Source organism: Chrysemys picta, chromosome 11 (genome assembly GCF_011386835.1).
Source record: "Chrysemys picta bellii isolate R12L10 chromosome 11, ASM1138683v2, whole genome shotgun sequence".
NCBI lineage: Eukaryota > Metazoa > Chordata > Testudines > Emydidae > Chrysemys > Chrysemys picta.
In genome coordinates, this window is record NC_088801.1 from 55,280,509 (window position 1) to 55,308,379 (window position 27,871).

Consider the following 27,871-nt stretch of genomic DNA (forward strand, 5'->3'; position numbering starts at 1 on the left):
GTGCCGAGAACTACGTCTGGATGTCGAACGGTGCCGACGATCATATCGGTGCCGAGACGTAGAGCGGCGCCGCGAAGAAGATCTTGGCCGCGAGTACGACCGGTGCCGAGACGATATTCGGTGCCGGGACTGCGAGCGGCGTGGGGACCTGCTTCGGGACCTGGATCGGTGCCGAGGTTCCAGCCCTTGTGATGGAGGGCGCATCAAGGCAGGTTTCCCTCTCGACTGGACCGGGCGAGTCAACGGTGCAGTCGGTGCCGGTTGTTGAGGCGGTGCCGGCTCCGTGAGAGCTATTAAGTCTCTCGCCGCCGCGAAGGTCTCTGGCGTCGACGGGAGACACTGTATCACCGCCGGCCTCGGTGGAGACGCTATTTGCACCGGACTCAACGGCCTCGGCGCCGGAGTCGACGGTGCTGGAGGCACCTGTTTTCGTTGCTCCACCGGCGGACGCGGCTCTACCCCCGGCACTGGGGGAGCCGGCGTCTTCGGCACGGACGTCCCCGTCTTATGGGCTTTTTTATGCCCTGGGGATAATGACCGGCGCCGAGGCACTTGCTGTGCTTGCGGTGCCGACGAGGTCCGGTGCCGGGGAGGCTTGTCTGACGCCACTCGCGTGGTCGTCATAGCCGGTGCCGCCGGGGCACTGCGCACCGAGGTGCTAGGCGCCGGAGCCTGGCCCGTAGAAGGAGTGTCCGGGCTAAGTGCCGCCTCCATCAGGAGTTGCCTGAGCCGAAAGTCCCGCTCCTTCTTCGTCCTTGGTTTGAAGGCCTTACAGATCTTGCATTTATCTGTTTGGTGGGACTCTCCCAGGCACTTCAAACAGGAGTCGTGCGGGTCGCTCGTGGGCATAGGCTTAGCGCAGGAGGCGCACTGCTTGAAGCCGGGAGCGTTGGGCATGAGCCCGGCCCCGCGGCCGGGGGAGAAAGGGGGAGACGACCCCCTTAATCCCCTGAACTACAATAACAACTAGAACAACTTTAAAACTATTTAACTATAAACACTAGAACTACAACTATAACTATAACTGCGAATGACTAACGAAGCTAGGGAGAGTGGAGAACAGCTAAGCAGCGCTCCACAGTTCCAACGACCGTCAGGGGCGGTAAGAAGGAACTGAGGGGGCGCCGGGTCGGCTGGGGTATATATTCAGCGCCATGAAGGCGCCACTCTAGGGGGCTCCACAGCCGACCCGCCGGTGTTGCTAGGGTAAAAATCTTCCGACGATCGTGCACGCGGCGCGCACACACCCTAATGGAATGGATATGAGCAAGCACTCGAAGAAGAATGAGAGGTTTTGATCTGCACTGCCACTTACACCTTTGGTTCAGAGCACAAGGAGAGCAACTCTGCAGGTGTGAACCAACAGGCCCTACTTCCTAGAAATCTTCAATCTCAGAAGCATGGTGCGCACATGTACCCATTTATGAAAAACACATAGGGATCAGCACTCTAAGAAAAACCAAGGCCAGTATCTGGTAACCAAGAAAACCTAGCTTTATGGGTGTCAGGATAGGATCGTGCCAATAAAAAAGTTAAAACTCAAAATATTTTTCTAAAGTAAATTCTCCCTAAAATACCGCATAAATTAAACAATGTGTAGTGCTATAAATATTGTATTAGTACTACTTCGAGGTGACCTGCATAGCCACTGGGTTAGCCACTTTTGAGAAATGCCCAACCTGGGGCTAATAAAACATATCACCAAATATCATTTTGTATTCTGGCTATAATAGGTACTGTATAAAGACCCATCCTGCAAGATGCTTAGACCCTAAAAGGGGCTGTAGTTGGCGCTATATACCAAAGACTAGGTTAAAAAAACATTGCAAAAATCAAGTACCCCAAAATTAGAAAATGCTAAAATTAACATTGTTCACACAACTTTAATTCAGTCCCGTATGCATACACATTATAACAGAGTCTTGCCCAACATGACATAGTAAGTCTGTGGCAAAATCAGGATCAGATGATCCTGCTCTCACGAGTCCCAGGCCGGTGCCCTAGGCATAAGAGAAAAACTTAACTTCTTGCAATCCTTTGCCTTATTCCTGCTCCATTCTGTGCACTGAACAAAGCAGGGGAGAACAAACAGTTTGTGATAATTTAATTACAGACTGTATCATATTATTAGAGATTGTATCAGAGGGTAGAGGGCAGAAAGCTGACCTAAAGAGGCAGCACAGGTTTTCCCCCACTGCAGGGGAATTCTCAGGTTGTCGCCAGCCGTCCCCGAGTAAGGTACATCAGGGGTGGGAAGCAGGGAAAATGCATGCTAGGAGTAAGGAAGCATTCCGGCAGATCCTCATCTGCCACAGTTGCTACTCACAGACAGCATAAATTAGAGCAGCCCTCTAGCTCCTCTAAATTATGCTGAGTGCAGTGTTGGTCCCTGACCAGATCTAAGTGAAGGCAGTGGAAAGATGGCTTAGAACCACCTTCCCCACCTCTTTCCTCACCTGCAGTGAAGATAAACTCAGTACAGTCAAGGAACTAGCCTACAGTATTTGCATATGCAAATAAATATAAAAATATCTTATTGTCAGGACATAATTGACTCAAAGCCTTCTAGTGAAAACAATACAGTTCAAGAGTTTTGTAATCAGAACCCAATTACAGAATTTCTTTATATTATAGATAAGAGGTTTTAAGCATTTTAGAATCAATGTTCTAAAAAGGTTACATTATTATTACTAGTGTGATGTCATATGGACCATAAAATTTAACTATCTGACATTCTGTCAGTGGTAAGAAGAATTTTTACCTTTCTTGGTCTATAGTACCATAGCATATATGGGAAAACAGTATAATATTTAGGCGTGCACGCACACAAACTTGTTTTTCTAAATTAAATCACCTACTTGCTTTGACACTTCCCTAGTCAGTGTAAATTGCTGTGGCAGTAAAAAACAGGCTACTGCTGTTTGGTGAAGAAATCTGTATTCAAGAGCCCTCCTGTGGTTTGATGGCATTACTGCCATTTAATAGCAGCAGATAAAATCCTATCAGATTATTAGCATAATCAAATCAGACCTTTCCTTGTACAATAAAGACCATCACTGGCTTTTCAAAAGGTAAGAACGTCTTTTGTTTGCAGGTGGATACCACGCTGGTGGAACCATTAAACTATTGACAAAATAATGTTGGAATGGAATGATGTGAAAACTGGATGATCCTGAAATCCTTGTTAGCTAAGTAACAGGAGGAGCAGTTCAGGCTTACCTCACCAGCACTGTGGCTGCGCTGTCTGGTTAAGTGCTGTCGATGCACTAATGCACTAGTGGGCCTGCTACTCTGCAAGGGAAGCCGTGGGTCAATGAACGTGGTGGTGCGGGAATTGTGGTCAACAAAAAAAGCCTAGAAAAGGAAAAAAGATTTCAGAGTCAACATTCATTGTAACTTAGAATATCAGGGTTAGAAGGAACCTCAGGCGGTCATATAGTCCACCCCCTGCTCAAAGCAGGACCAATACCCAGACAGATTTTTGCCCCAGATCCCTAAATGGCCCCCTCAAGGATTGAATTTACAACCCTGGGTTTAGTAGCCCAATGCTCAAACCACTGAGCTATCCCTAACTACACCTTCCTGCAGTAAATACACTGGCAGGAGAGAAAGTGTGTGAGAATTAAAGCACAGGAGGATCTGGGTTCCAGTCACTGCTTTGAGACTTTAGAAAATTGCCTCAGTTTCCCCTTCTGTAAAACAAGGATAATGTGTCTGTCTCACAGGAGACTTATGAGACTTAGTTCATTAATGTTTATACATCATTTTGAGATCCTCAGATAGGCCACAACATAAAAATACCAAGACAAATCATGATTGTTCTTCTAGAAAAGTGGACATGAATGTCTAACAGAAGTTATGTCAGCGCATTCACCACTTAATTTCATCTGTATGCATCTAAAAGGAGGTCACTTAGTGGCAACAACACTGCACTTTAACAAGCTATTTATCATATCATTATAAATATAGATAGGGTGTGTACACATGTCAAGCATATGATTAGGTTTTAGGACACAATGTGATTATAGGTTAAAAGGAGTGTTCTCCATCATTCTGCTAAAGCTATTCTAGGTAGGCCAACTTAAAGAGTCGACCAGGGATACAGAGAAGACGATGCCAAAAATATAAAAGAAGAATTCAAAGCAGGCCCAACAGTTTCCTGGACTAAGAAGAAATGACAAGCATTGACTGGTTAGCCATTTGCTGAGACAAGGCCATGTGATCATGTGTCCTAAACCTGAAAAGCCTCAAGTTGCAATACAATTAATTAGAGGGAAAAAAACCTCTCTATTCCAAGATATTTAAACTTGTTCCAGTTTTAGTGTCACACTTGCAAAACATTTCCTTGCCATTCTCATGCTTTTGGGGATTTTCAGACACCATGAAGGAGACACGTGGCACTACAGGGGGAGAAGGATATCTAGACTAAGCATCCACCCAGGTGATCCCAAGGCAGGTATATCAGCTCCCAAGGGAAGCAGTCTCTCCTGTTTGTTCAATGTCATTTCCTGGCCAGGAGCATGAGTAGCTGCCTTGTAGTTCTGACAGACGGCCTGTGCTCGTGCTTCAGCCCCTGCTACTGCTCCTGGGCGCACTCCCCCTCCAGCCTGCTCTGCTCTAGCTCAGTGGTCTCCCCAGGGGGTGCACAAGAGGATCTTTCGGGGTGCGCGGCAGTAGAAGCACTGCTGGAACAGCGCCCCCCTCCCTCGGCAGTTCGGTCAGGAGTCTGAGCGGCTTTTTTTTCCCCCTCCCTCGGCAGTTCGACCGGAAGTCCGAGCAGCTTTTTTTTTTGTTTTGACAGTTCGGCTCAACAATTTTTTTTACTGATGGGGTGCGTGATCAAAAAAGTTTGGAGACCACTGCTCTAGCTCATGCCCCGGCTCCAGCCTGCATCTGCTCCTGCCCCAGCTGCCTGCCCCGCAATTCTGACAGCCTTCTCCTCAGCTAGGAGTTTTGGCTGTTGAGGAGAAAAATGGTTACTTATCTTCTCGTAAGTGTTGTTCTGTGAGACGTGTTGCACATGTCCATTCTATTGTGCGCGTGGGTGTGGAGATTTCATGCACCTGTGCCGGAGAGTTTTCCCTAGCGGTACATGTAAGGGTAACCTGGCTTCCTTCTGCCTGGATCTGAAGATATAAAGGATGGAACCTACTCCCGCACCTCTCCTTCACTTCCTTTGCATGAGACTCACATAATGATAGACTTTGATGTGCTGGCGAAGGAGGGTAGGTCACAGAATGGATATATGCAACACATCTTGAAGAGCAACAGTTACAAGAAGGTAAGTAACAGGTTTTTCCTTTTTCAGGTGATTACATATGTCCATTCCAGTGGAGGTGACTCCCAAGCTGTTTTCAATGGAGATGGGGCTCAGAGTCTCATCTGAAGAGGGACTGTTGGAATGCTTCCCCAACATTCATGTCACCCCTTGAGGCAGTTATAATCTCATAATATCTAGCAAAGGTACATACACGTCACTACCCTATAAATGTCAACAATAGGATCAGTTCCCACAAAGCCAGTAGATGCCAAATGTGCTCTAGTTGAATGCACTGACAGTTTTTCAAGACATGTCAGAAGTTTGGCATTATAGCACACAAAAACGCAGCTGGTAATCCGTTTAGAAAGTCTCTCTCATCACAGGATGACCTCTCATTCTCTCTGCATAGGAAACAAAGAGCTGACAAGAAACCTGAAGGAGTTTTGTTCTATCCAGATAAAAAGCCAGAGCTCTGCACACATCCAGAGTATGCAGCTTTTGTTCATTTTTCTAAACGTATGGCTTTGGAAAAAAGACCAGTAAGTATATTGGCTGATAGTGGCAGTGATGGCTACTAAGAAGAGTACTTCAGCCAAAAGATGTAACACTGAACAAGAGACTAAGGACTCGAATGGAAGCCCTATAAGAGCCTAAAGAATTCAAGTCCTAAGGCAGGGCCAAATCCCAAATAAGTGGGCAAAGCCTATTCAATCATTTCAGGAATCTGGTTGCTATGAGATTAGTGAACACAGTCCTTCCAGTAATACGAGAGTGACATACAGGAATTGCAGCCAGCTGCACCTTGATCAAACTGACTGCCAGATCTGACTCTTAGAGAGACAAAGTGGGTGAGCTAATATCTTTTATTGGACCAACTAGGGATGTAAATACCGTTTAAAAAGTTAACCGTTTAAATGATTAACCGATTAAGCAAGTGGGGCCAATCCTGCCAGCCAGCACGGCGGGGACTGGGGCTCATCCGCTGGCATGGCTGGGGCCTTTCTGGCTGGGTGGCGCTGTCGTGCCGGGCGGTGCGGCTGGAGCCACTTCGGCCAGGCAGCACAGATCTGGCCGGGTGGAGCAGCTGGGCCTACTCCAGACGGTGCGGTGCTGCTGGTGTTGGCAGGCCGGTCGACCCGGGGTTAACGGTTAAGGCAGGTTAACCTTTTACATCTCTAGGACCAACTTCTGTTGGTGAGAGCCACACAGAGCTCTCCTTCAGGTCATGAAAGCTTGTCTTTCTCACCCACCTTGTCTCTCTCATATCCTACACAGCTACAGCTACACTGCATACAGATCTGACTCTTTCGGACATAGAAAATAGTCCAAAATCTTCTAGATTGAAAGATTAAGAGACAAATAGTGGTGGACCACCCACATGGAGAAGTGTTTCCACTTATCATAAGTAAGCTATGGTCTGGAAGGTTTTCTACTATTCTGAGCAGAATATTTTGGACCGCTGCTGAACAACGTGCCACTTCTGGCATTAGCCAACAAGAAACCAATTCTTGAAGTGAAGCACTTACTGAGTTCAGATGCAACACCTGACTGTGGTCTTAAAAGATTATAGTCCTTGACTAGCTGGAGAAGTAAGGGACAGCCTGTGCAGATCAAAGTATGGGGTTGTCTTGGTCAGGCTGGGGCTATGAGGATCATCCTTCCTCTGTCTATCTGAGTTTCAATATCACTCTGGGAATGAGAGGTACTGGTGGGTAAGCATCTAGTATATCATTGTTTCATGGAAATAGGAAGGCATTTGATATGGAACCCTGACTGTAGCCAGCTTTGAAGCAACAGTGGGGGAATATCCTGTTCTGCCATGTTGCAAACAGATCTACCGTAGGAATTCCCACAACTTGAAATACCATCACATTAGAATTCATGGGCTGAGAGAGAGTTCGTGGTCTCTGCTTAGATCAGCAGGTGTGAAGCCTTGAGAGTTATATAATTCCTTACACTGAAATTCCACTTCTTGACTGCCTCCTGACACAGGTTGTCTGACCTGGTGCTTGTTTACATAAAACATAGCTGTGGCACTCCCTGTGAGCACCTGGCTTGAATGGGTGAGAGGAACTGCTGACATGCTCAGAATGTTGCACGTTGCTTCACAGTTTGAGATCATGTATGTGTAGCCTGGCCATGTGAATAGACCACATGCCCTGAGCTTGCAGTTCCCCACTCCATGATGGAAGCATCCATTGATGAAAGTCATTAAGGGGAGAACTGGTAAGAATGGGACTGCCCTGAACACAATGCCTGGGGGCATCCACCAATCCAGGGACGATAATCCTCTGGCTGGGATGCATACCAACTTGTCCAGGTGGTGTACCTCTGGGCACTAGAAAGATTTTAGCCATGCCTGCATACACAAGAGATGGATCTTGGCTTGTGTGTCACACATGTACAAGTGGCCATGTGCCCCAGAAGCCTGAGGCAGTTTTACATTGTGGTTTGCAGCTGCTTCTTGAAGGCTGCACAAACTCCCCTGGTCCTGAGCAAAGCCTGGAGAAGCCAAAACAATTAAAAATGAACTTTAAGAAAAAAATAAAAACAAACACCCAACTGGATGAAAAAACGAGTACCACTAATTACTATGGACAGTTATACACTAACTACATACACATTTAAAGGCAAAAGACTACCAAAGTACAACAACATGCTCCGACCATAGATGGTAAAAAGGGAACTGAAAGAGGATGGGGTGGCTCTCGCTCCACCCTTTATATCCTTGACTCCAGGCATGAGGTAAGGTAGGGCGCCTGCCTGCCCACCCCTATTATGGAAATCTTTCTGTTGCCAGTGCATGAGACATGCACCCCCCCCAAGTGGAATGGACATATGCAATCTCTTGAAGATGAAATCAGAGTTCCTCTTATAAGCCGTATGAAAATAGATAGACAGAAAACATGAGTCATGCGATAGAAGAGATAAGTATTATTATTTACTATGGTGGGGAGCATAGGGTCACTTCTGGGAAGTTCACATGACACAAAGGAGAAGCAAAAGCAGCTTCATACTATAGCATGGGACTATGATATCAAATTGTCCTTTTAGGTCTCAGGACAATGGGTTTGAGGCGTGGAAGGTTTGGAATTGGGGGGGGGGGGGGGATTGTATCTGTCTACTGTCCCTATTGTGACTATAATTTCTGGTTACTGTTTTGAAGTTTTCATTTAATAAATGTGAACAGAAAAGAAACTGAGGCTCCAACATACTGGGAACAGTCCAGCAGAGGGCACCAAAACTCTGAAGGCCCCCAGATTGTCAAGCTGCTGTCTGGTAATCTGGAGCTAAATAGAGATATGCCTTACAAGTTGGTGTCTGGGATGAGACAAACTTTATAAAGGAAAACTACATACATTTTGCTCAGTTGAGTTATCTATAAATGTACAAATTAAGCATAATGTTTCTCTGTTGAATTTTGAAATGTTTTTGCTAATGGCAATGTTTGAGCCTAGGTCTGGTGGTGTCCACCTGGCCAAATAGTGATGTCAATTGTGACACTGGCTACACAGGATCCAGGTATTAGAGAAATACCTGTTTTACCAATTTCAATATTGGCTTTTTACATTTCTGCAAGGAGGCAGAGGGGATGCGCCATGTCATCTTTGGTATCTATGCCCCAGCTAATAGGTTTAATTCTCTTACTAGCAAATGTCCAGTAATTCTTTTTCAGGCGCTGATATTTATTTTATCCAACTCTATTTATCTGTATTCTGAAGGAAGCAAGACAACCTTCCAAAGGCTGACTTCAATGTACCGACCTTATAATAGAGTATACTTAGAAAAACAAACAAAAACAATGATTCGATATGAAAATGTTACTTGTTTAGAGCTATACTGCAGATGCACAATTCTCTGATTTAATGCAGCCATCTAACACAGCATGTAATGCTTTTTTGTACCCACTTAAACTATGCTTAAAGATTATATTAAGGGTGATCATGTCTTATTAAGCATGAATGCTTTTAGGCCAGCCAGCAGCAGTCTATAATAAAGCACAGATTTACTGTGCTGAAGCTTCATTAAAGAAAATCATTGGAACTTCAAAGCTCTGGGCTAATCTGGACACTGATTCCACAGTTGGAAACTGAACTGAGCACACTTAGGAAAAAAAAAACAACCCCTAAGAAAAACACCCTAATTTTAAAGAAACTCCTATCACTGGTCCTGGCAAGGTATAGCCAGGAAACTTATAACAGTTGTGCAAAGTGACAGAATTTTGACCAAAAATTAAATCCCTTCCCCCCTCAAAGAACTATACATTTTAAAATAGAAGTTATTTCAAATAAAGGCTGTGAACGCTTGTTTAAATACTTTATTTCATCAATGGTCAACTTTATTTTAACATCCCCCAACACATACTATTTTTATTCTAGTTTCTGTTTATACACCGATTTTCTATGTATGATTTGCTTGCAAATCCAGGAAAGATTTTTTTTTTTAAATGAGATGGTTGTTTAGTTTAGAGCCAGGCATTTCAGAACAACTTCTGCCTAAGCTTCTCCACAGAGTTCTACCAATGGACCTCAGTTCACAGCCAATTGCGCAGAGGTAAGAAACATCAGAATCTACTAGGGAATAAAGCCCACTTGTCCCATTCTTTGTCTCTTTGCTCTAGCTGCTGGTCTGTGAAATAAGACACTTTAATCTTCACTGCCACTAGCCTAATAATTTGTGTTATCAAGAAAAATATCTTTATGTCCTCTAACTGGCAGGGTCCCACTCAGTCATTCATCTTCTATAAGATATATTAATCCCAGAATTCACTTGTGCACATGAGATATGTGTTGTTTTTTATTATGCTTTAACATATTTGTAAAGTGATAGCAGGTGAAAAATGAAAGAGCATTTTTTAATTGCAGCACAACAGAGATGAAGTATGGTCACCATCAGCACAAGTACTAAGGCACATAGAAGATATATTTATACATTGTGGCACAAGTACTGGACAAGCAAGGCACGCTGTACAAGTTAGGCCAGCCCTCATTTAGGTCATACACAGGCTACGATTCCTCTACTGTACTGAATACGTTTTTCTGCTGTGACTCATCTTCCACTGGTCACTGAAGAAGCAAGTATTACTTGTGGAAAAGCCAATTCAAAATGGTGAGAACCAGCAATCCTGAGCTACGGCACAGAAAAATATACTTCAAAATAAAGAGCTTCCTATGAGGCTTTGTTCAGTGCTTCCTCTATGTCTTGTTACAGCTGCATTAATCACGATCATCAAGTATCACACACAGAAATCCAGGGTTTGATTCTCCCTCTGGAGGATATGAGTAGCTCCTACTGAACTCGAAATGGAGTTACTCATATTCTTCAGGGAGAGAACTGGGCTCCAGGAAATTTAAGGGGAAGGGCTCAGTGAGAAAGAGGAAGAAAGAGGGAGACGGGGAAAAAAGGATGTTAAAATAATTGTATCTCCCCCACCATTTTTACACGTTTTCCTTAAAGCTGAAAAGTAATAAATCCAAGACGACAACATACCTCAAGCATATTTCCTGCCTTCAGTTTAGAGTCTGTTTGTATTCCCCATTCAGGTGTCAAGTACATTACTCATGTGGACACGCAAACATTCATGGCTAAATGTAGCCAAGAATTATAGACATAGGCACTTATTGGCTTAGTCAGACTATAGTCCTAATTGTTGCATGCAGTTTTGTTGAAGCTGTGTTGGTTCCAGGATATTAGAGAGACAAGGTGGGTGAGGTAATAATGTTGGTGAAAGAGATGAGCTTTGAAGCTACACAGAGCTCTTCTTCAGGTTCTGACAGGGTCTGGTGCCGCTTTGAGTTGGTGGGTCCTGGTTTGTAGGAAGCTTGCTTCTGATGATGAGCTTGGAGAAGTTGGGGGGTTGCTTACAGGTCAGAAGAGGGGATTCAGGAAAGATTTCTTTCAGGATGTGATCCCCATCAAGTATGGTCTGTACTTGTTTAATGATACTTCCTACTAGTTCCAGTGTGGGGTCAAAGATCACAGCTAGGGTGTACGGTTGGAGGGAGGTTTATTACACCCTTAGTTGTCACCTACCAGCTCATACTGGGGCCCATACAAAGTATCATTAAACAGTTACAACCCGTACTTGACAACAACCACTTCCTGAAACTCTTCTCTGGCTTTCAAACAACCCCCCACCTCACCAAGCCCATCATCAGAAGCAAACTCCCGATAGACCAGGATTCAACTTAAAGCAGCACCAGACCAACAGACGCAAAACTTGCAGACATGTCTCCATTGCTATAACGATCAACACTCCTAACACCACACCTTTCAAGATCCATGAGTCCTACACATGCCTATCACAGCATGTGATGTACTTCCTACAGCACACTAGAAATCCCAACAACTATGCAGGTGAAAGCAGACAATCACTATGCTCCTGAAATGAACTCACACAATGATAAAAGACAAAAACACCATATTACTTGTGCTTACATTCATAACTTTGCTAGACAATAAAAATCATGGCTTGAATAGACACACTGGATTTATGGCTTATTACAACAATTGATAACCCACTAAACCCCCTCCCTTCCAGATTTCCCCCTCCCCCCCACGACTGGAGAGATGTTAACTGGTCATTTCGCCTTGAAAGGTCCCTTGAAATATGTGAACTACTTATGCTAAACAATCTGTTCCACCTCACATTTAGTTGTGACTTTTTGAGTACATTTTGCAGGCTTGAAGAAGAGCTCTGTAAGCTTGAAAGCTTGTCTCTCTGACCAACAGAAGGTGGTCCAACAAAAGATATCACCTCCTCCACCTTGTCTCTCTATAGTCCTAATTACCATTTATTTCTTACCCAAATAGATATCACTATCACTCCCTCACATGTTAATTCTAGCATACTTTTATTCTTTCCTATATCTATGCAAAGGGGAAAATGCCACTCTAGGTAGCACTATTATCTTGTAAGGCCACTGAAAATTCCCAACTTACTTTTTACAAGCTTCAACTTACATTTAGTTTACTTAGTGTATTGAATATAAAATTCTAAATGTCATGGTCATACAAAAAGTAACTGTAATTGCTCCCTCCTTGCCAGTATTCAATAATATCATTTACCCAAGGAAAGAAGCAGATCCAATATCACACCAACTTAAAAAAAAGGAAAAATTAATGTAGAAACCACAGAGCAAATTTAAACTTTTACTGTTGAAATAAATATCATAACTTTTCTGACAATGAACATTTCTAATTCAAAGGATGAGTTAAAAGCTCCTAATTATTTTAAAGTGGCCAAATTATAACCTTAAATCTAGAAGGCTTTGCAATGCAACCATATCAAACAATTAATTTCTCGCAGTATTTATGGCCAGCATTGAATCACACAGAACCCAACTTTATGAGATATTCCCTAAGGCCAAGCTGGTCTGAATGCATCCAATCTCATCTCATCTCCAAAGCTGATCAATAATCAGTCTATTTGGTACTTGGATGGGGGACCAGCTGGGAACACCAGAAGCTATTAAGAAAGAAAAACTAATAAGGGATAAAGATAAATTCCATTATATAGAAGTTTTAAACTACAGTATGGAATCTAATAGTGAATGAGGTAGAAAAGTTATAATTCTCTACTAAATGTTTTTTCACAATGGTTAATGTTACTCAGTCTCTCTTCCCAACAATGCTCCCTCAGCACAGACAGGATGTACTACTTTGTGCAGGGGAGAGGAAGGAAAAAAACAGCCAGAGTAATGCGGAGAATCATCTGCATCTCTGCTCCTTTTAAGAGCAGATGCTTCAATCCCATCATTACAAAGACAAAATCCAACCAGCGTTACATATGTGTTCCAGGTACCTTGCCCTGATGGTCATGCTTCATTTCCCAACCTCTCGGCAGCTCCAGCTGTTTGTTAGCAAACATATTGAGGAAGCCCACCAAATCTCGATTATGCTGGTAACGCTCAAAATGATGGGTGTCCCGCCGGACTTTGGTGATCATGTGCTTCAAACACGTGTTGTTTGTAAACATGCGGTAGGCACTCTGAAAAATTCATAATAAAATAATTTCAGGAAAGGACATTAGAAGTTAAACGTCTACGTAGACAGATCATCAGTCCAACAGTTGGATGAGTGACCTATGTTCCAATGAGTGGATAATAACTTGAACCCCAAACCAGCAAAGAACTTAAGCCTCAGTTCAATGGGCACTGGTGCTTGCCCAGGAGCAGTCCCACTGAAGTCAACAGGACTGTTCATGTGTTTAAAGTTAAGCATGTGCTTTAGTGATTTACTGAACTGGGGCCCTGACAATTAGATAAATAGTCAGCAATATGGAAGAATGGACATTAAAGAAAGAATAACAGAGTGGGAAGCAGTTATGAAATAAACACTTCACAATATATTTGATCATAACTGTTTTATTCATTTTCCGAAGTATCTAGATTTTAATCAAACAAAAGTATGTAGCTCTTTTTCCCTGGAAAGGCAGCCTTCCTAATGTAAATGTATGGCCTGCAGCTCTAATAAACTTTGAAGGAAACTGTTTCCAGCTGAACAATAGCAGCAGAAGAAAAGCCACGAAGTCTTCATTGCCTGACTCTATTATTCACCCAATGAGGTGCAAGCTGTATTTTCCAGCATTCCACTTCACTGATGTTGGTGTAGTTATGACTGCTTCTTCTAGCAATAAAATTGGTGTAAATTGCAGACTTCACAATGCCCTTCCTTCTTAAGGGTAATATATATAAAATAATGTCTCTTCTCTTGCCATAGTACCTGGCAACAAAACTGAAAGTGTATTAGAGTTTGGCACTATATTTTTTATGGAAAGTCACCAGGGATTTACATTAACATTGTTTCAACCTACTTGGATTCTAAAAGGATACTTGCATGTTTGATTGTAGCTCTACATAAACAAAACGAATGAAAGTCACAGAAATACACATGCCTTTTTTTCATCAAACAAAATGGACCTCTGCCTTATGAATTAAAGATGCAGCTGTGCAGGCTAGATTCCATGCAGCTGATTGGAACAATACACATACCATCCAATTAAAACTAACACTGCCCAGTAGTTTTAAAGCCACTGAATTATTAACAGGAGTACTTGCAGACAGTGAAGTATTCATTACATTATTTCTATTTATAATGTGCATGGAAAAAATAATGAACAGAAAAACTATTTAGGAAAGAGACCACTGGAGAATAAATAGGGAAAACTTTAAATCAAATATGGGGGGGAACAACACAAGAGACCTCTTTTATTCAATGATTTCTAATGTACTTTCATATAAAATAGGTGTGAATATGCTCTACTTAAATCCTCAAAATAGTGTAACTTGAGTAGTGCACACAACTGGCCATGTTCAGGGGTGTATTTCACCCTTTATAGGTGGATCACCTGTTGCAAGAAGCAAACTAGTTATGTTTTGCAACATGAAGACTGGGCAAATAGATAAGCAAAAAGTAAAAACTGAAGACACTAATGCCTCCAGGGGCAGTTTTTATATCACACCCAGCTCCAAAAGAATGCACTAAAGCAGTGGGATTTGCTATATCTGCCCGAATACACTTACCAGTGTATACTGTATCCAGTCATGTCTATAGATTGTACGCTATTCAGGACAGAGATTTATTTGTTTGGCACCTTCCCTCTATTATATAATGCCATGTACACTTACAATCCTGTATACAGTAGTAGCCATTACAAAGTCAATATTTACCACCATTACTAGAGTGTTATCTGATAATGCAGAGATGCACTGTGTGTAAAGTAGACAATAACTGAAGTATCTCAAATAACATGGTGGTAAATGGGTAAATATTGGTTCTTTAACAGTTACCACTGTAAATAAATAAATAAAATGTCCCCTTTGTCCCCCCCCCCCCCAAAAAGATTCCCCATTGCATCACTCTAGTTTTCTGGACATCTAATGTAATGCAGTGGTGAATCAGGCCCATAACAAATAAACGCTGCAGTTCCTCAGCACAGATGAAATCGGAAACCTTGACTTGAGCCTTATGTTAACAGCTGGTACGTACTGCCAATTTTCCACAGTGTTTTCATGGATATGCACAATTTGAATAGTAAAGTAATAAATCCCCCATATTGAGTAGCTCATCACATAGTTTCCTTTTTCATATCTTAGTCTCAAAATATTGAGTACGATTTTTCTATACAAGAAAAATACAGAGACCACAGATGTGCCCATATTTATCAATGTATATTTATGAAATTGCATGTCAGTATACGCTATACTCACAGGGTTAGAATGCAGCACTGTAAAGAACTCTGGACTGATAAGGAATTTCACCGGAGGAGACTGTAGCAATAAAGTAAGCCTGGATCTGGAGGTAGACTGAGGCAGCACATTCTCCCTTCGAAAATCTAACAACAAAGTGAGTGACAAAGATTTCCAGTAATAACGTTTAACAAAACCTCACTGCAAACAACTACACTGATTTGCATTATACACTCATGATAATTCCTGGATGGACATTTCTCTCAGGTTCTTAAAACGTTCTCTACATAAGTGTACCTCAAATAATCCTAATTTATCAATGCATGTTCGCTGAAGATATCTGACGTTTCCAGGGTAACGGTGTAGTTATACTTTTTAATTGTTTCTGATGTAAGAAATACATAAGTGCCTCTCTTACAAATCAATATTTACCCACAGTCACCACACAATGGTACTTGGGATACTAGAGCCATATTCCTACAAACGGAAAAGAAGGTACCAATGGTATGTCAGATACCATTGTGCTGTAACTGCAGACAAATACTGATTTTTTTTAATGCCAACCAATGTGAATACGTACAGTACATATAAAATCAATGTAATTTGTTATATGTTTCACTTCTCCTATTACAAGACAGCCAGCAATGAAGCACTGATCAGTTGTACAGCATTTAATAAAATGCTCATACAATGGAGGAAAGAAAAGGTTTGGTAAGGAAATCGATTTCAGTTCCATGTTTCCAGATGGATATGATAAACATTTGGGTGTCCCCTTAGCAGCCGCATTCATGTATTGATTTCTCACAAATATCAAGAACCGGAGAGGAACCATGGGTATCATGTGTTATATTCTTTCAACTAGAAAGGGCAACTAGTAAGGCTCTTTTAAAAGAATCAGGAGATTTGGATGCAGATTTTAAAGTAGATGGGAGGTTGTAAACGTAGATTGGGATCACAATGGTCGTACCCAGGTCCACTAAAAATCATGACATCTTCCGTCCTTCACAAGCCCCTTCTTTTGTGTGTGTGACAATATGCACAGGGTCATCCTTCCTCACTAATTCTGAGAAGTCCAGCCATCCGTAGATAACAAATGAGCTCCATTAGGAAGAACACTATACTTTAAGAAACTAGAATATATAACTTAATAGAGGTGACCAGGAGAGGGGAAAGGACAGGTATTAAGTGGGAATAAAAGTTGAGGGAAGAACAGGGACTTCAAATCGGGGGAATGATGGGAGAGAGACAAAAGAAAGAAGGAAATGATGAACACAAATGGAGAAAGCTAGGGAACATAATAAAGGAGGGGAGAGTGGGAAACAAAGGTAATATTTGAAACAAATATGGAGAAAAATATTTCAAGCATTGAAGGAGTTCTGAAAAATGGAAGAGAAGAGAGATGAATAAGAGGAGAGAAAGTGTCACAATAAAATGCCCCCCCCATGGGGTCCCCTGGGTAAGCACCAGCGTTGTATATTGCTAATGCTTTTATATGTATTGGAAAATATCTTGGGAAGGGTTGAAGGTGTGAATGTGGAGTGGAAGATTCCTTTGCAGGTTACAAGAGGCCGAAGGGGGAGGAAGGGAGAAAGGAATGGGTTAACTCAAGGATCCTGCGAGGCCCGAAGATAAGGAACAAAACTGCAGCCCAAGGCCAGCACACACAAACAAGCTCTCTGCTGCCAACGGCCAGAAGCCTGGGTCTCAACCCTGGCCAGCCGTAAGAAAGGAGAACTGAGCCAAACAAAACTGAAGGGGTGCAAAACTTGTAAAACTGCGAAGGTCAGTAAGTTAAAAAACAGTCTCTCGACCCTGAGACCGGTGAGTTTCGGGGAAACTAAGGGAGCTGCGGAAGGAGGTTTGGACTGGTACTGAGAGCACGGGGGACAAGGGTCCCTGGACAAAAATGCCCCCGGAAGAATCCAGGGCTTAAAACCCTCCCGAGAGCTGAGGTAAGTCGGAGATTTACAACGGACCCTAGACGACCTGTGCACAGGGCAGAACTGTCGTCTACCCTTCCCCCTCTTCATCTTACGTTACACCCAGGCTTGGCAAGCCTTGGATTGTGCATGTGTAAGTACGAAAGTGCGTCAGGGCTTGGGCACTAACGCTTTCTTCCTCCCTCTGAGTGACGTGGGGAACGCCTAGCACTCACCGCTGTTATTTGGTTAATAAAGCCTTAAACTTAGTCACTTGGTGTGCTCTTTCATCTCCTCCCCTAAAGATCCTGCGGCCTCAGCCTGATCACGTCAAGCCCCAGGCAGATTGGTAACATAAATCTGTCACAAAAGATACTTACAACTACTTCTCATGCAGTACTTCCCTCAATTCCTCCCACTGTGTGTCGATCATGGGGATGTTGCCTTGTTCTCAGATGACAGTCTCATCACTTCTTTTGTGAAAGTCAGTAGTGTAACATCTAATTAACTTCTTGGCACCTCCAGCAGTCCCTGCCATCCCCTTCCCCCACTGCCAACAATGAAATTATGCACGGAGAGAGACCCTGATTGTTGGCTTCAAGGGGTTAACTTTAACAATGGAAAAGCCTTCATTAAGGAAAAACCTCACTGAATTTCTAACTTAAAATTGCCTGACAAAATGGAGGACTCAGGTTACTTCCCAGGTATATAATTCTGCTGGTTTAATTCATTCAAACTGCCATCTAAGCTCATCTTCCCTTATATTAGCAACAGAAGCAACATTGATAATGAGCTCAGAAGTCAAGAGAAGAAGGGGAAATTCATATTAACAGAGTGAAAGGAATTGCTACAGACTAGCCTGGTGTTCACTACATGCCACCATTAATAATCATAATAACTAAAAAGTTGGCAGCTGGAGAACATTTTTATGCAAATGGCCTACATTAGCCATTTACATAGCTTCCTAACGTGAGAGAGTAAAGAAGCTGAAACACACACACAATTCTTCAACATGCAGATTGAAGAAGTGCTAATAAGCTGAGCCATATCAGGTAGAAACAGGACAGTAAATGACTGCAAACGGATGGCTCTATGCAGACAGAAAGTAGGGTTCTCCTTGTCTCGCTCTCGCTAAATGGCTGATGAGCTGAACTCTCCATTGATCAACATCAATTTTATTTTTACCTGCATTAGAAGGATGGAAGTCAGTATCCTCTCCAGCTCCATCAATGGCATGTGGGTGCTCTTCAGGCCTCTCATTAGTCATCGTTCGACGAATACTCTGGTATCTAGAATTACAAGACTGGATTTACATACGTTATAGGGTGAATATCCCTACATCTGGCACTAGGAAACCCCAACTACTGAAGCTGTTTTAATTGCTTTTTTCATCCGTGTAGCCTAAAATCCACAGATGTCTGATTATTCACAGCCTTCTATGGCCTGACTTTTTGTGGTTCCTTACCCATTGTTTTTGGCCATTGAACATTAATGGAACATAGATGCTAGTAGCCTGCATCCAGATTCAGGGGGACATTCAGAAGAACCACACTTAAGACCCACTGGTTCACAAAAGACGGAACAGAGCTACTTATGGTAGCAGCTGGGACCTAGTCCTCATACTGGGTTGTAAAATGCCAAGCACACTTTTGGTACTATAAACTTAATCACTGACAACAACAATTCTCACCGGCGATTCAGCTGCTCCATTTGCTGTATAGAATTTGACCTCTGGAGGATCTGTGGGGCTGGAGGAGCTGTGGGTCGCTGCCATGTTGTTGTTCTGTTTACATGATCCACATAGAATATCCTCCCATGGCTGTCGATTCGGGCCTCCCAGTCTGAACAGCAATAAATCGTTATAAGCTATGATTTTTTCTTTAAATTTTGCTACTTTTTAAACTAAACCTGTTGTCCTGAGTTTCTATTTCTCTTCTTGAAGATTCCTTCGATCCAGCACTTTTTGATTGCCCTCTGTCTACATGACTCATAGCTAAAACCCCAGGCTTTTTTCAGATGTTATTCTGCAAATCTACCTGCCACTGTACTGAGTTTATATAGAATTCACATTTAATATGGATTATCCAATATGTGCTGATGCTCCACTGACTAGGGGGTGTATGACCCTAAGCCGAATCTGTGTGTTCACACCCTACGCACTAGTGCAATGATATGCCTTGTGAGGTATCATTTAAAAACTAACACCACTCTGGTCAATAATATCATTGTAAAATATATGCGACAATGCTGTATGTGAAATTATGGATACTCATTGATATTATGCTTTAAAGTCTGTGATTAATAGGTGTTTAAACCAGGCATGCCAGGTGGAGTGGATTAACAGGTTTTGTCCAGAAAAAAGGAAAGAGGGTGACACCTCAAACCAGGTGTGGCCAAATTCAGTGGGCTATTTATTTGTATCGTGGGTGGAGATAATTTGCACTTTAGCAATCACCAGCAGAGGAGGAACCAGCATGAAGCCTTATCCTCCAGAACCCAAGACTCCTTTACTCAGCATGAACTAATTAACTTTATTTGGGAGTAGCCTTCAGAAGAATACATTTCAGAGGTTCACTGGACTATATGAAAGGGGGAGCAAACCCCTAAATTATCCTTCACCTTAAGGCGACAAAGAAACCAAGTGATTTGATCTCTGTGATGGGTCCTAGCCATGCCAGTCGGTAAAAATTTGGAAAGAAGACTGTGGGTGAGAGAAAGACCTTCTTGAACAAAGATTGTATCTTGCTAGATGAGTGTTTTCACTTTTATTTGCTTGTAACCTTTATTTTTTTACTTGATATCACTTAACCGGTGCTCTTCTGTGCATAAATTTGTTTTACTTTTAATCTAAATGAACCCAGTGCTGTGTTTGAACTGAAGTGATGATTAACTCTGATTAAAGTAACAAGCTGTTCTTTTGTCTCTTTAAAAAGAACCAATAAACCTTACTGCTCCCTTAAGTGTTCCAGAGGAGGGCCGGATGCTTCCAGGCAGCCAGACGGTTTTGGGAAATTCAGGACTGGAGTGTATGAAAGTAGTAACCACGGCTTGTGGAGACCAAGGTGGAGCACAGGCTGTGTTGTAGGCAGGCTACTGGGCCGAGGCTGCACAGCACCCAGACACAAGGGAACTGCATGCTTGTCTGCTGGTGCCCAGGATGTGAGCCACAGCAGCAGAACATTTAAGGCACTTCGGATTACAGGCAGACAGTGACACAACCCCTCAGTTTGTACCCCAAAACATTACAGAGTGTGAATCCCAAATTAAACAATTCAAGATCTTTGGGTTCACTCACTTCAATGACTGTATCACGGCATACTGCAGATGAAGTTTAGGGCAGGCCAGAAGGCCGGCTCAAGTTCCATGGGCCAGCTCAAGTTTCATGCACCAACTGAGCTCCATTTAAGCCCGAATTTATAGACTTAAGCAGAACTTCAGTGGTGTTAGGCCCCTGCTGGCCCTCTGAATTGCACCTTTATAGAACAGAGGTGACCTTTGTAAATCTTAACTAGTTGTTTTGATTTTGGTACCTAGTGGTCGGTTTTTTCAGCTGTCAATAACAGTAAGGCATATTAGTTAATGATACATAATGTGTATTTCACTGTGATAAATTACTCTTTAGAGAGGAAAGATTATATTAAATGCTCTTCCAGTGCTGCAATGTATTACTATGATAAATGAAAAACCACATTCACACACACAATAGAGTACTAACCACAGACTGTGGAAAACAACCAGGCCCATTCCTAGGGAAAGCAACAAATAAATGGTAGGAGACAACCTTGATTACTTACCTCTCAGCATAGGCACAGCCAATTGACCAAAAGTAATTAAGCCTGGTAAAACTAAATTTTTCGGAGTGCTGTAACCTCTTACTTGGCTTTCCAAGAGGACTGCCAATTTCAGAGTATATAGAGATTTTATATTCTGGGGAAAAAGGCCTTTCCTCTACTTAGCACATATTCTCCACTCCTCTCTTCAAATCAAGTCTGCAGCTGAACAGTGTTGTGCAATAAGGTCCCAATCCAGCAAAGCACTTGTGCACATGCTTGACTTTGAGCATGTAACTTGTCCCATTTTCTTCAAGTTAAGCACTGGCTTAAGTGCTGCAGTGCATTGCAGAGGGATAGCTCAGTGGTTTGAGCATTAGCCTGCTAAACCCAGGGTTGTAAGTTCAATTCTTGAGGGGGCCAATTAGGGATCTGGGGCAAAATCAGGACTTGGTCCTGCTAGTAAAGACTTGATGACCTTTCGGGGTCCCTTCCAGTTCTAGGAGATAGGATATCTCCATATATTATTATTATTATTGAGACCTCAATGCCATTACTGAGGCAACTACTTAGATTACTGCCACCTTCAATCAATTAAACTGGATGCAAATGTGTTTACAAAAATATATTTTTAAAACAAAAGCTTGAAGATACAGTGAATTTGCATAATTTCTATGCAGTTAATCAAGTTTTTATAGTACCAGGTTATCTGTTTTTTGCTTTCCCTATTAACATAATGAGTAATTTGTAAAATCAGCATATGGTATATGTATATTGCATAAATAATATATTTTTTCTAATTTTTGAACATAACTATATGGCAACTGGAATAACTATCTTTTCCTCTGTCGCAGCCTGATGTAACAAACCTAGAACGTATTCCAAAGCACCTTGAGACTGTGGTATGCTGCCCACAACCTTTGACTGAATAAGCATGTTCCATTACAGTGAGTGTTTGCCCCAGATAACATCACAATAATGTAACATTCAAGCACATTTTCAGACAGAAAAACTGAATCCAGAGGGTGTTCAGTATTTTTTTCTGGTTTAAGTTTTATTCATAGTAGTAGATGGATGATCTGTATAAACCCTTGCATGTGCCTTGATTTTTTTCCCTTTCTAAATATTTATTATTTAAGTATGGCGGGGGGGGGGGGGGGAATATCAAGGCTCAGTACTGGGTACAAACACACACACACCCTTGTAGTAAATGACAGTGTTGGAATATTATATTGCAACACAAAATGTAAATATTATGAGATTTTTTTAAAGGCAACAATTATAGCAGACACAGCTTATGAGAAAAATAAGCAGTTTCTATATACATCACTGCAGTATAAAAGGCACCTCTCAAATGTTTCTAATTTATTATATCTTGACCTGATCTCATCTAAATATTTCCTGTAAATGTTCTGTATCCTGTCAGTCAGAAAAGTGATGAAAATGCCAAAAGTACCTATCTCCCCCAGGCAGGACTCTGAAAAGAAATACTGTGTTATGAGAAATTTTAAATTAAGGTGTAGGGTGCTAACATTCTCTTTGGCTGACCTGGTAGTTGGAGATTTTTGAATGACAACACTATCATGACCATTTGCTGTAATAGAATCAAACTGGAGCAAGAGGATAATGGGCTTCATTCAGCACTCCTCCTAGGTCTCATTACTATGCCAACACAATCCTATTCCACATGGCAAGATGAATATCCTACTTTTTATTAAATTCAATGGGCACAATCCTGATCCCATTAAAGTCAAAGGGAGTTTCTTTTCTGCTGTTTGACATCAGTCTTCAAAACCACCTGCCTACTCTCCCCACCCCTTGTGAAACAAAGAATAAGAAGTCAGGGCTGGTATAGGTTAGTGATTGTCTATGAAGGGGATGTTCGTAACTGGCCTCATATTTTCTGGGGGGGGAGAAGCGGGGGTAAACAATGTTTCCCCACTAGTAGTGTACAGGTAGATGCTATAATCCTTCCCCTTCAAATATTTAATACTGACTGGGTTATAACTGGGCCAGGGTTATTCATGTGCATTAGTCAAGTAATTGAAAGCAACATGCTAGCCACATATACAATACTGAGTGACTATTTCTAAGCCAATTTAGAGGCATCCAATAGTTAGGTTAACATCTAGGTTTACTTTATGTCCAGAGTATCTTCATTTCCTCCACAAAACAAAAACAATTAAAATAACAAAATGTCTTAATTTCTTTTTACACCTAATTGTATCACCATTCCACTAATGATCACTCTCTGGATCCATCAACAATGACAAAGTCCCAGGTCAGCCAAAGAGAACATTAGCACCCTACACCTACTGCATCTCATGCATTGTACATAATAAATATATCCCATGACACAGCAGCTGAAAGCAGGAAGGCGAACGCTTCAGGTGCTAGCTTTCCAGTTGATCCTGGAACTCCAGTTAGCACTGTGTGTCACAGAGTTACGTTATTTCAGTGGAAATCTCCACCAGCTTTGAAGTACCCCGCAGCTTCCAGAGTCCTTGGATATCTTTGCTTCCTAGCCCCCACCACAGCACATCACCCCACATCGCTACTCATCTGGATCACAAGTTGAAAAGGCAATTTCTTTCCCCCGTAGATCTCTACCAATTTCATTTAGTGGACCACCACAAGAGGTTTAATCAGCATAGCACATTGTGGTACTTCCTAAACCAAACACAGTCTCTCTTACAAAAGATTTCATAGCCTTGTTCCCCACACAGAACTCCTCTGCTGATCTTAGTTCTCGTTGAATTACAGGGCCACATTACTCCTAGAGTAGTTTATATCCTGAACGCTTGGATTAAAGTAAAACAGAATCTCACTTGGTGGCAGAGCCTCATCCACTCTCTGATATCGGCTAGCATCCTGACGTACTGACGGTAGTGACCTCAAATTCTGATGGCCATTGGCTTGGGAACCTAGAATTAAACAGAGAAGACATTCAGTTATTTTTTCATTCAGTGCTAAGAAACTGTTGACTGGCCTCTGAATTGAACAGCACAGTGAATATGGATTCTGTCTGTAATTTCAAGTCTCAGAGGGGGCACCAACTCACATCTGGCTCCTCAGACAGCACACAGACCACATGAGACCATCGGGGAAACCCAGTTCAAATACAGTAACTGCTGCTTTAAGATCTTAAGGCCAAATTCTATATTGGGGTCCATGGCTGCAACTCCACTGATTTCAGTAGAATTACGCAAATTTACACCACAAGGGAATTTGGCACTTAGTGGCTGGATAATAGGACAACAGAGGTCTATTGACAATACTTTAACAAGATCGCCCACTAAAATAATTTCCTTTAGTTGTGTAAGCAAGGGGTGAGGGCTGCTCAGTGAGAAGGAATGATCGATTCTACTTATTGATTTGTTCCCTTAAATAAAAGTTCATACTCCTAACTAAAGGGGATAGACAACGTCATTTGTCAAGTTATCTTATATTACTAAGTGCACTTCACTGGAAAGTTTTACACATTGTTGCTGAAAAATATACCAACCACACTGAAAGTATACACAACTTGTACACTCTGGGCGAAATCCTGGCACTACTGGAATCAATGACAAAACTTCCATTGACTATAATGGGGCTGGGATTTCACTCTCTATGTAGGTGGCGTGTGAGGATTCTGAGAGAGTCTGAGAATATCGTTCCCAGGGATATTTTGGTGCAATTTGGTACATTCAGAAGTCTAAATGTTGCTCTTCAGAAGTATTTGTTGTACTTGCGATAAGCCTTCCCTGGCAGGGATGACTTATTGTAGCAGTATCCAGCATGTGATCAACTCCATCAGAGGCTGGCGGTCATCCCAGGCCTCCTCAAATATGGTGGTGAAGTGCTACCAAGGAACTCCCAAGAGTCCCCACTTCATCACCAGAAAAAGGAAGTGAATGAATACATGGTAAAAATTGTAACGAGGGACAAGTTATTTATTATAATATATTACTACCTACACTGAAGTTAGGTATGACACACAATTTTTAAATCCTGAATTAGCTTTACAAGTAATTGTTGTAAATAGAATGAACGTATGAAATCTTTTCCCATGGAGAGACATGCTTGAGCAGGTCAGAATTTGTAAATAAAAGGGGAAATCAGCTTTAAATCTGATAAATAATTCTTTAAAAAATAGAGCTTTTGTTCTCTTTGCACTTTATGATACATAAAGATTTGTTTTCCCCTTTCCCCAAAACAATAAAAGTGCCAGGAGCTCAATTTCTTATGTATTAGTTTTCTGATTTGTTTTTCCCCCCATTAATAATTTTGATTAGCCAACACAGTAAAATGATCTGATTTCTTTTCCAAGATACACTTTCCATTTCAATGTTTTTAAATCTGATTTTCAAAACCATAACAAATTGATTAAAATACTATTAAAATGTTTTTTTTAAATCAGACTATTTCAAACCCCACCAAGAACAGAACTATTTTGAAATTTTTATGAATTAAGTATTTTTAAACAGCTCTTCTAATGACTGCAGAAAAGCCTTCTCACTCAAAAAACAGTCCCATTTATTGTCTCCATAGTAATTACCTCCACTAGCTCCTTCAACTTGTGTAGCTCCCTCCTCGCCAGCAGCTTGGGTACCTCCAGTTTCTTCATCCTGACACTGGCTACTTGCAGCGGCAGCCTGCAGACTCCTCCTCCTCTGCCAAATTTCTTCTGATTCATCTCTATCCTGTAATTCACCTCCTTCAGCTAGCTGCCGAGCCTCCTCTTGACTGCTGGGTAACCGCACCGCAGGTAAAGAGCCAGGAGTGCACACAGAGTCCTGTGTTTCTGCAGCAGGCTCACTTCTGGTCACATGGGTGGCACAAGCTCCCTCTTCCTCTTCCTGAGAAGAAAAGGCAGGAGTCTCAGAAAATCTGGCACTTTCAAAAGAAGAACACTGAGTTTCGACTGAGGAGAGACGTGTAGTCACACTTTCATTGCAAGAACTGTCTGCCCCTTCCACATCACTCTCTCCTTCTGGCCTGGTACTGGCCTCACTGACACTTTCAGTGCGAGCAGGATCACTGTGCTCAGTTTCTGAGGATACCTGGGAAGGTTCAGATCCTTGGTCAAGGGATTCCGTTTCACTAATACCTCTTCTACTACCAATGGCAGAGTCTGAAGCTCCCATGTCTGCACTGCTAGTAGGCTGCTCTGCCACCTGACAGGCACACAATTCGCTGCCAGCCCATTCTACCGACAGATTATTCTGAGAATCTGGCTGGCCTTCACCTTCTTCTCCTGCAAACTCTGATGGTGGAAGCCCTTGGAGAGTCTCCTGCTGGTTATCAGAGGGCTGCAAAGGAGTTTCGAAGGCTGGTGCTTTCCCATCCTCTGCAGGACCTTGCATTATCTGATTTGATGATGAGTAACTTAAAAAATTTCCTTCAACACTCCTTGTAGCACCATTAAACATTACTAAACCGCCATCTTCTTCCAAGGAAGACTGAAAATCCAGATCTTTATGCAACTCATGCTCCTCTTCATCTGAGTCAATGTGAAGCATAGCATTAAGTCTCGTGTCAGTAGGAAAACTACTCCTTAGTTTTGGGGATGCCCCAAGTGACCGCTCACTGCAGGCAGATGTCCCAGGTCTGGGATGACTATTATGTTCTATTGCATCCAAATAGTCATTCAATGAGTCCTGGCGACCTCTGTTAGGTGATGACCTTGCAGGAGTAGAGGTTAACTCTTCCTGGTCCATTTCCAGAGTTGTACTAGTCCTTAAAGAATGTGTAAGAACTGCATTTCCAACAGATTCCTCAAGGATTGGGCCATTTAAACAAATTGGAAGTGTGTCATGGTTCCCTGCTGGCATGTCCTCATCATCAGAAGGGCTTCCTAAGTCTTCATTCACAGAGTTCACTCCTAGCAAAGTACCAACTGTTTCTGGTGAAGCATCTGCAATGAAACACAAAGACTGGGAATGAAACACATGAATACATCTATTCAGTTAATTCTAACATCTCTGCACAACACGATGCTATAAAAACACACTTCTGTTAAGATACCCATTCGCTGCATACAAACAGTGAAGTGAAGAAAAACCCCACCAAAAAAAAAAATCTGTACTCCTACTCATGCAGGATCAACATTTATAGAATTTGCTCAATATAAGTTTAACCTATTTTATACAATAAAGGAAACACAATATGCATGAAGTATCATTATAAAGGACTCCCATCCTGCTCTTATATATTCAGCACATTGCCAAAATTGGCTCTTATACAAAACAAGGTAAAAACCTGTTTTCTAAAGTCTGTGCTCTTGTTCCTAAGAGCAGAATTTGCACAGAACCTGAGACTGACATTAACTGCCTTATGGGGCAGTCACAAACTGTACAAATATCACACTCTGTACAGAACAGTTTTATATTTACTTAGAGGTTTTTTCCCCTCTTTAGAAAAGGAGGATCTAAAGTTCCATGGACAATAAGGGTATGTCTACACTTCAAAAATGACCCACAGCAGCGAGTCTCAGAATCCGGGTCAATTGACTCAGGCTCGTGGGGCTTGTGCTACAGGGCTAAAACCAGTAGTTGAGATGTTTGAGCTGGGGCTGGAGCCTGGGCTCTGTAACCCAGGGAGGGAGCAGAATTACAGGGAATATCTACACAGCAGCTAGATACCCTTGGCTGACCTGTGCCAGCTGACTCGGGCTGTGGGCTGTTTAGTTGCTGTGTAGACTTCCAGGCTTGGGCTGGAGCCCAAGCTCTGGGACCCTTTCACTTCTCA

The 27,871-nt window shown here is 42.2% G+C and overlaps 1 protein-coding gene across 12 annotated transcripts in view; it reads right to left on the reverse strand.

The window, feature by feature from the left end:
- The window catches only part of HECW2 (HECT, C2 and WW domain containing E3 ubiquitin protein ligase 2), a 258,022-nt gene that overhangs the window by 58,701 nt on the left and 171,450 nt on the right, over positions 1 to 27,871 (reverse strand). For all 12 annotated transcript variants that reach the window (XR_010591637.1, XR_010591636.1, XM_065562027.1 and 9 more), the window contains 7 exons: positions 25,680 to 27,038; positions 23,968 to 24,063; positions 19,060 to 19,210; positions 18,555 to 18,658; positions 15,472 to 15,596; positions 13,065 to 13,250; positions 3,220 to 3,354 (listed from right to left, as the gene is read on the reverse strand). Coding sequence is in view for 10 of the 12 variants with exons in the window: in XM_065562027.1 (XP_065418099.1) it covers positions 3,220 to 3,354; positions 13,065 to 13,250; positions 15,472 to 15,596; positions 18,555 to 18,658; positions 19,060 to 19,210; positions 23,968 to 24,063; positions 25,680 to 27,038 (2,156 nt within the window). In the remaining 2 variants the exon portion in view is untranslated. The remainder of the gene's footprint in view (positions 1 to 3,219; positions 3,355 to 13,064; positions 13,251 to 15,471; positions 15,597 to 18,554; positions 18,659 to 19,059; positions 19,211 to 23,967; positions 24,064 to 25,679; positions 27,039 to 27,871) is intronic.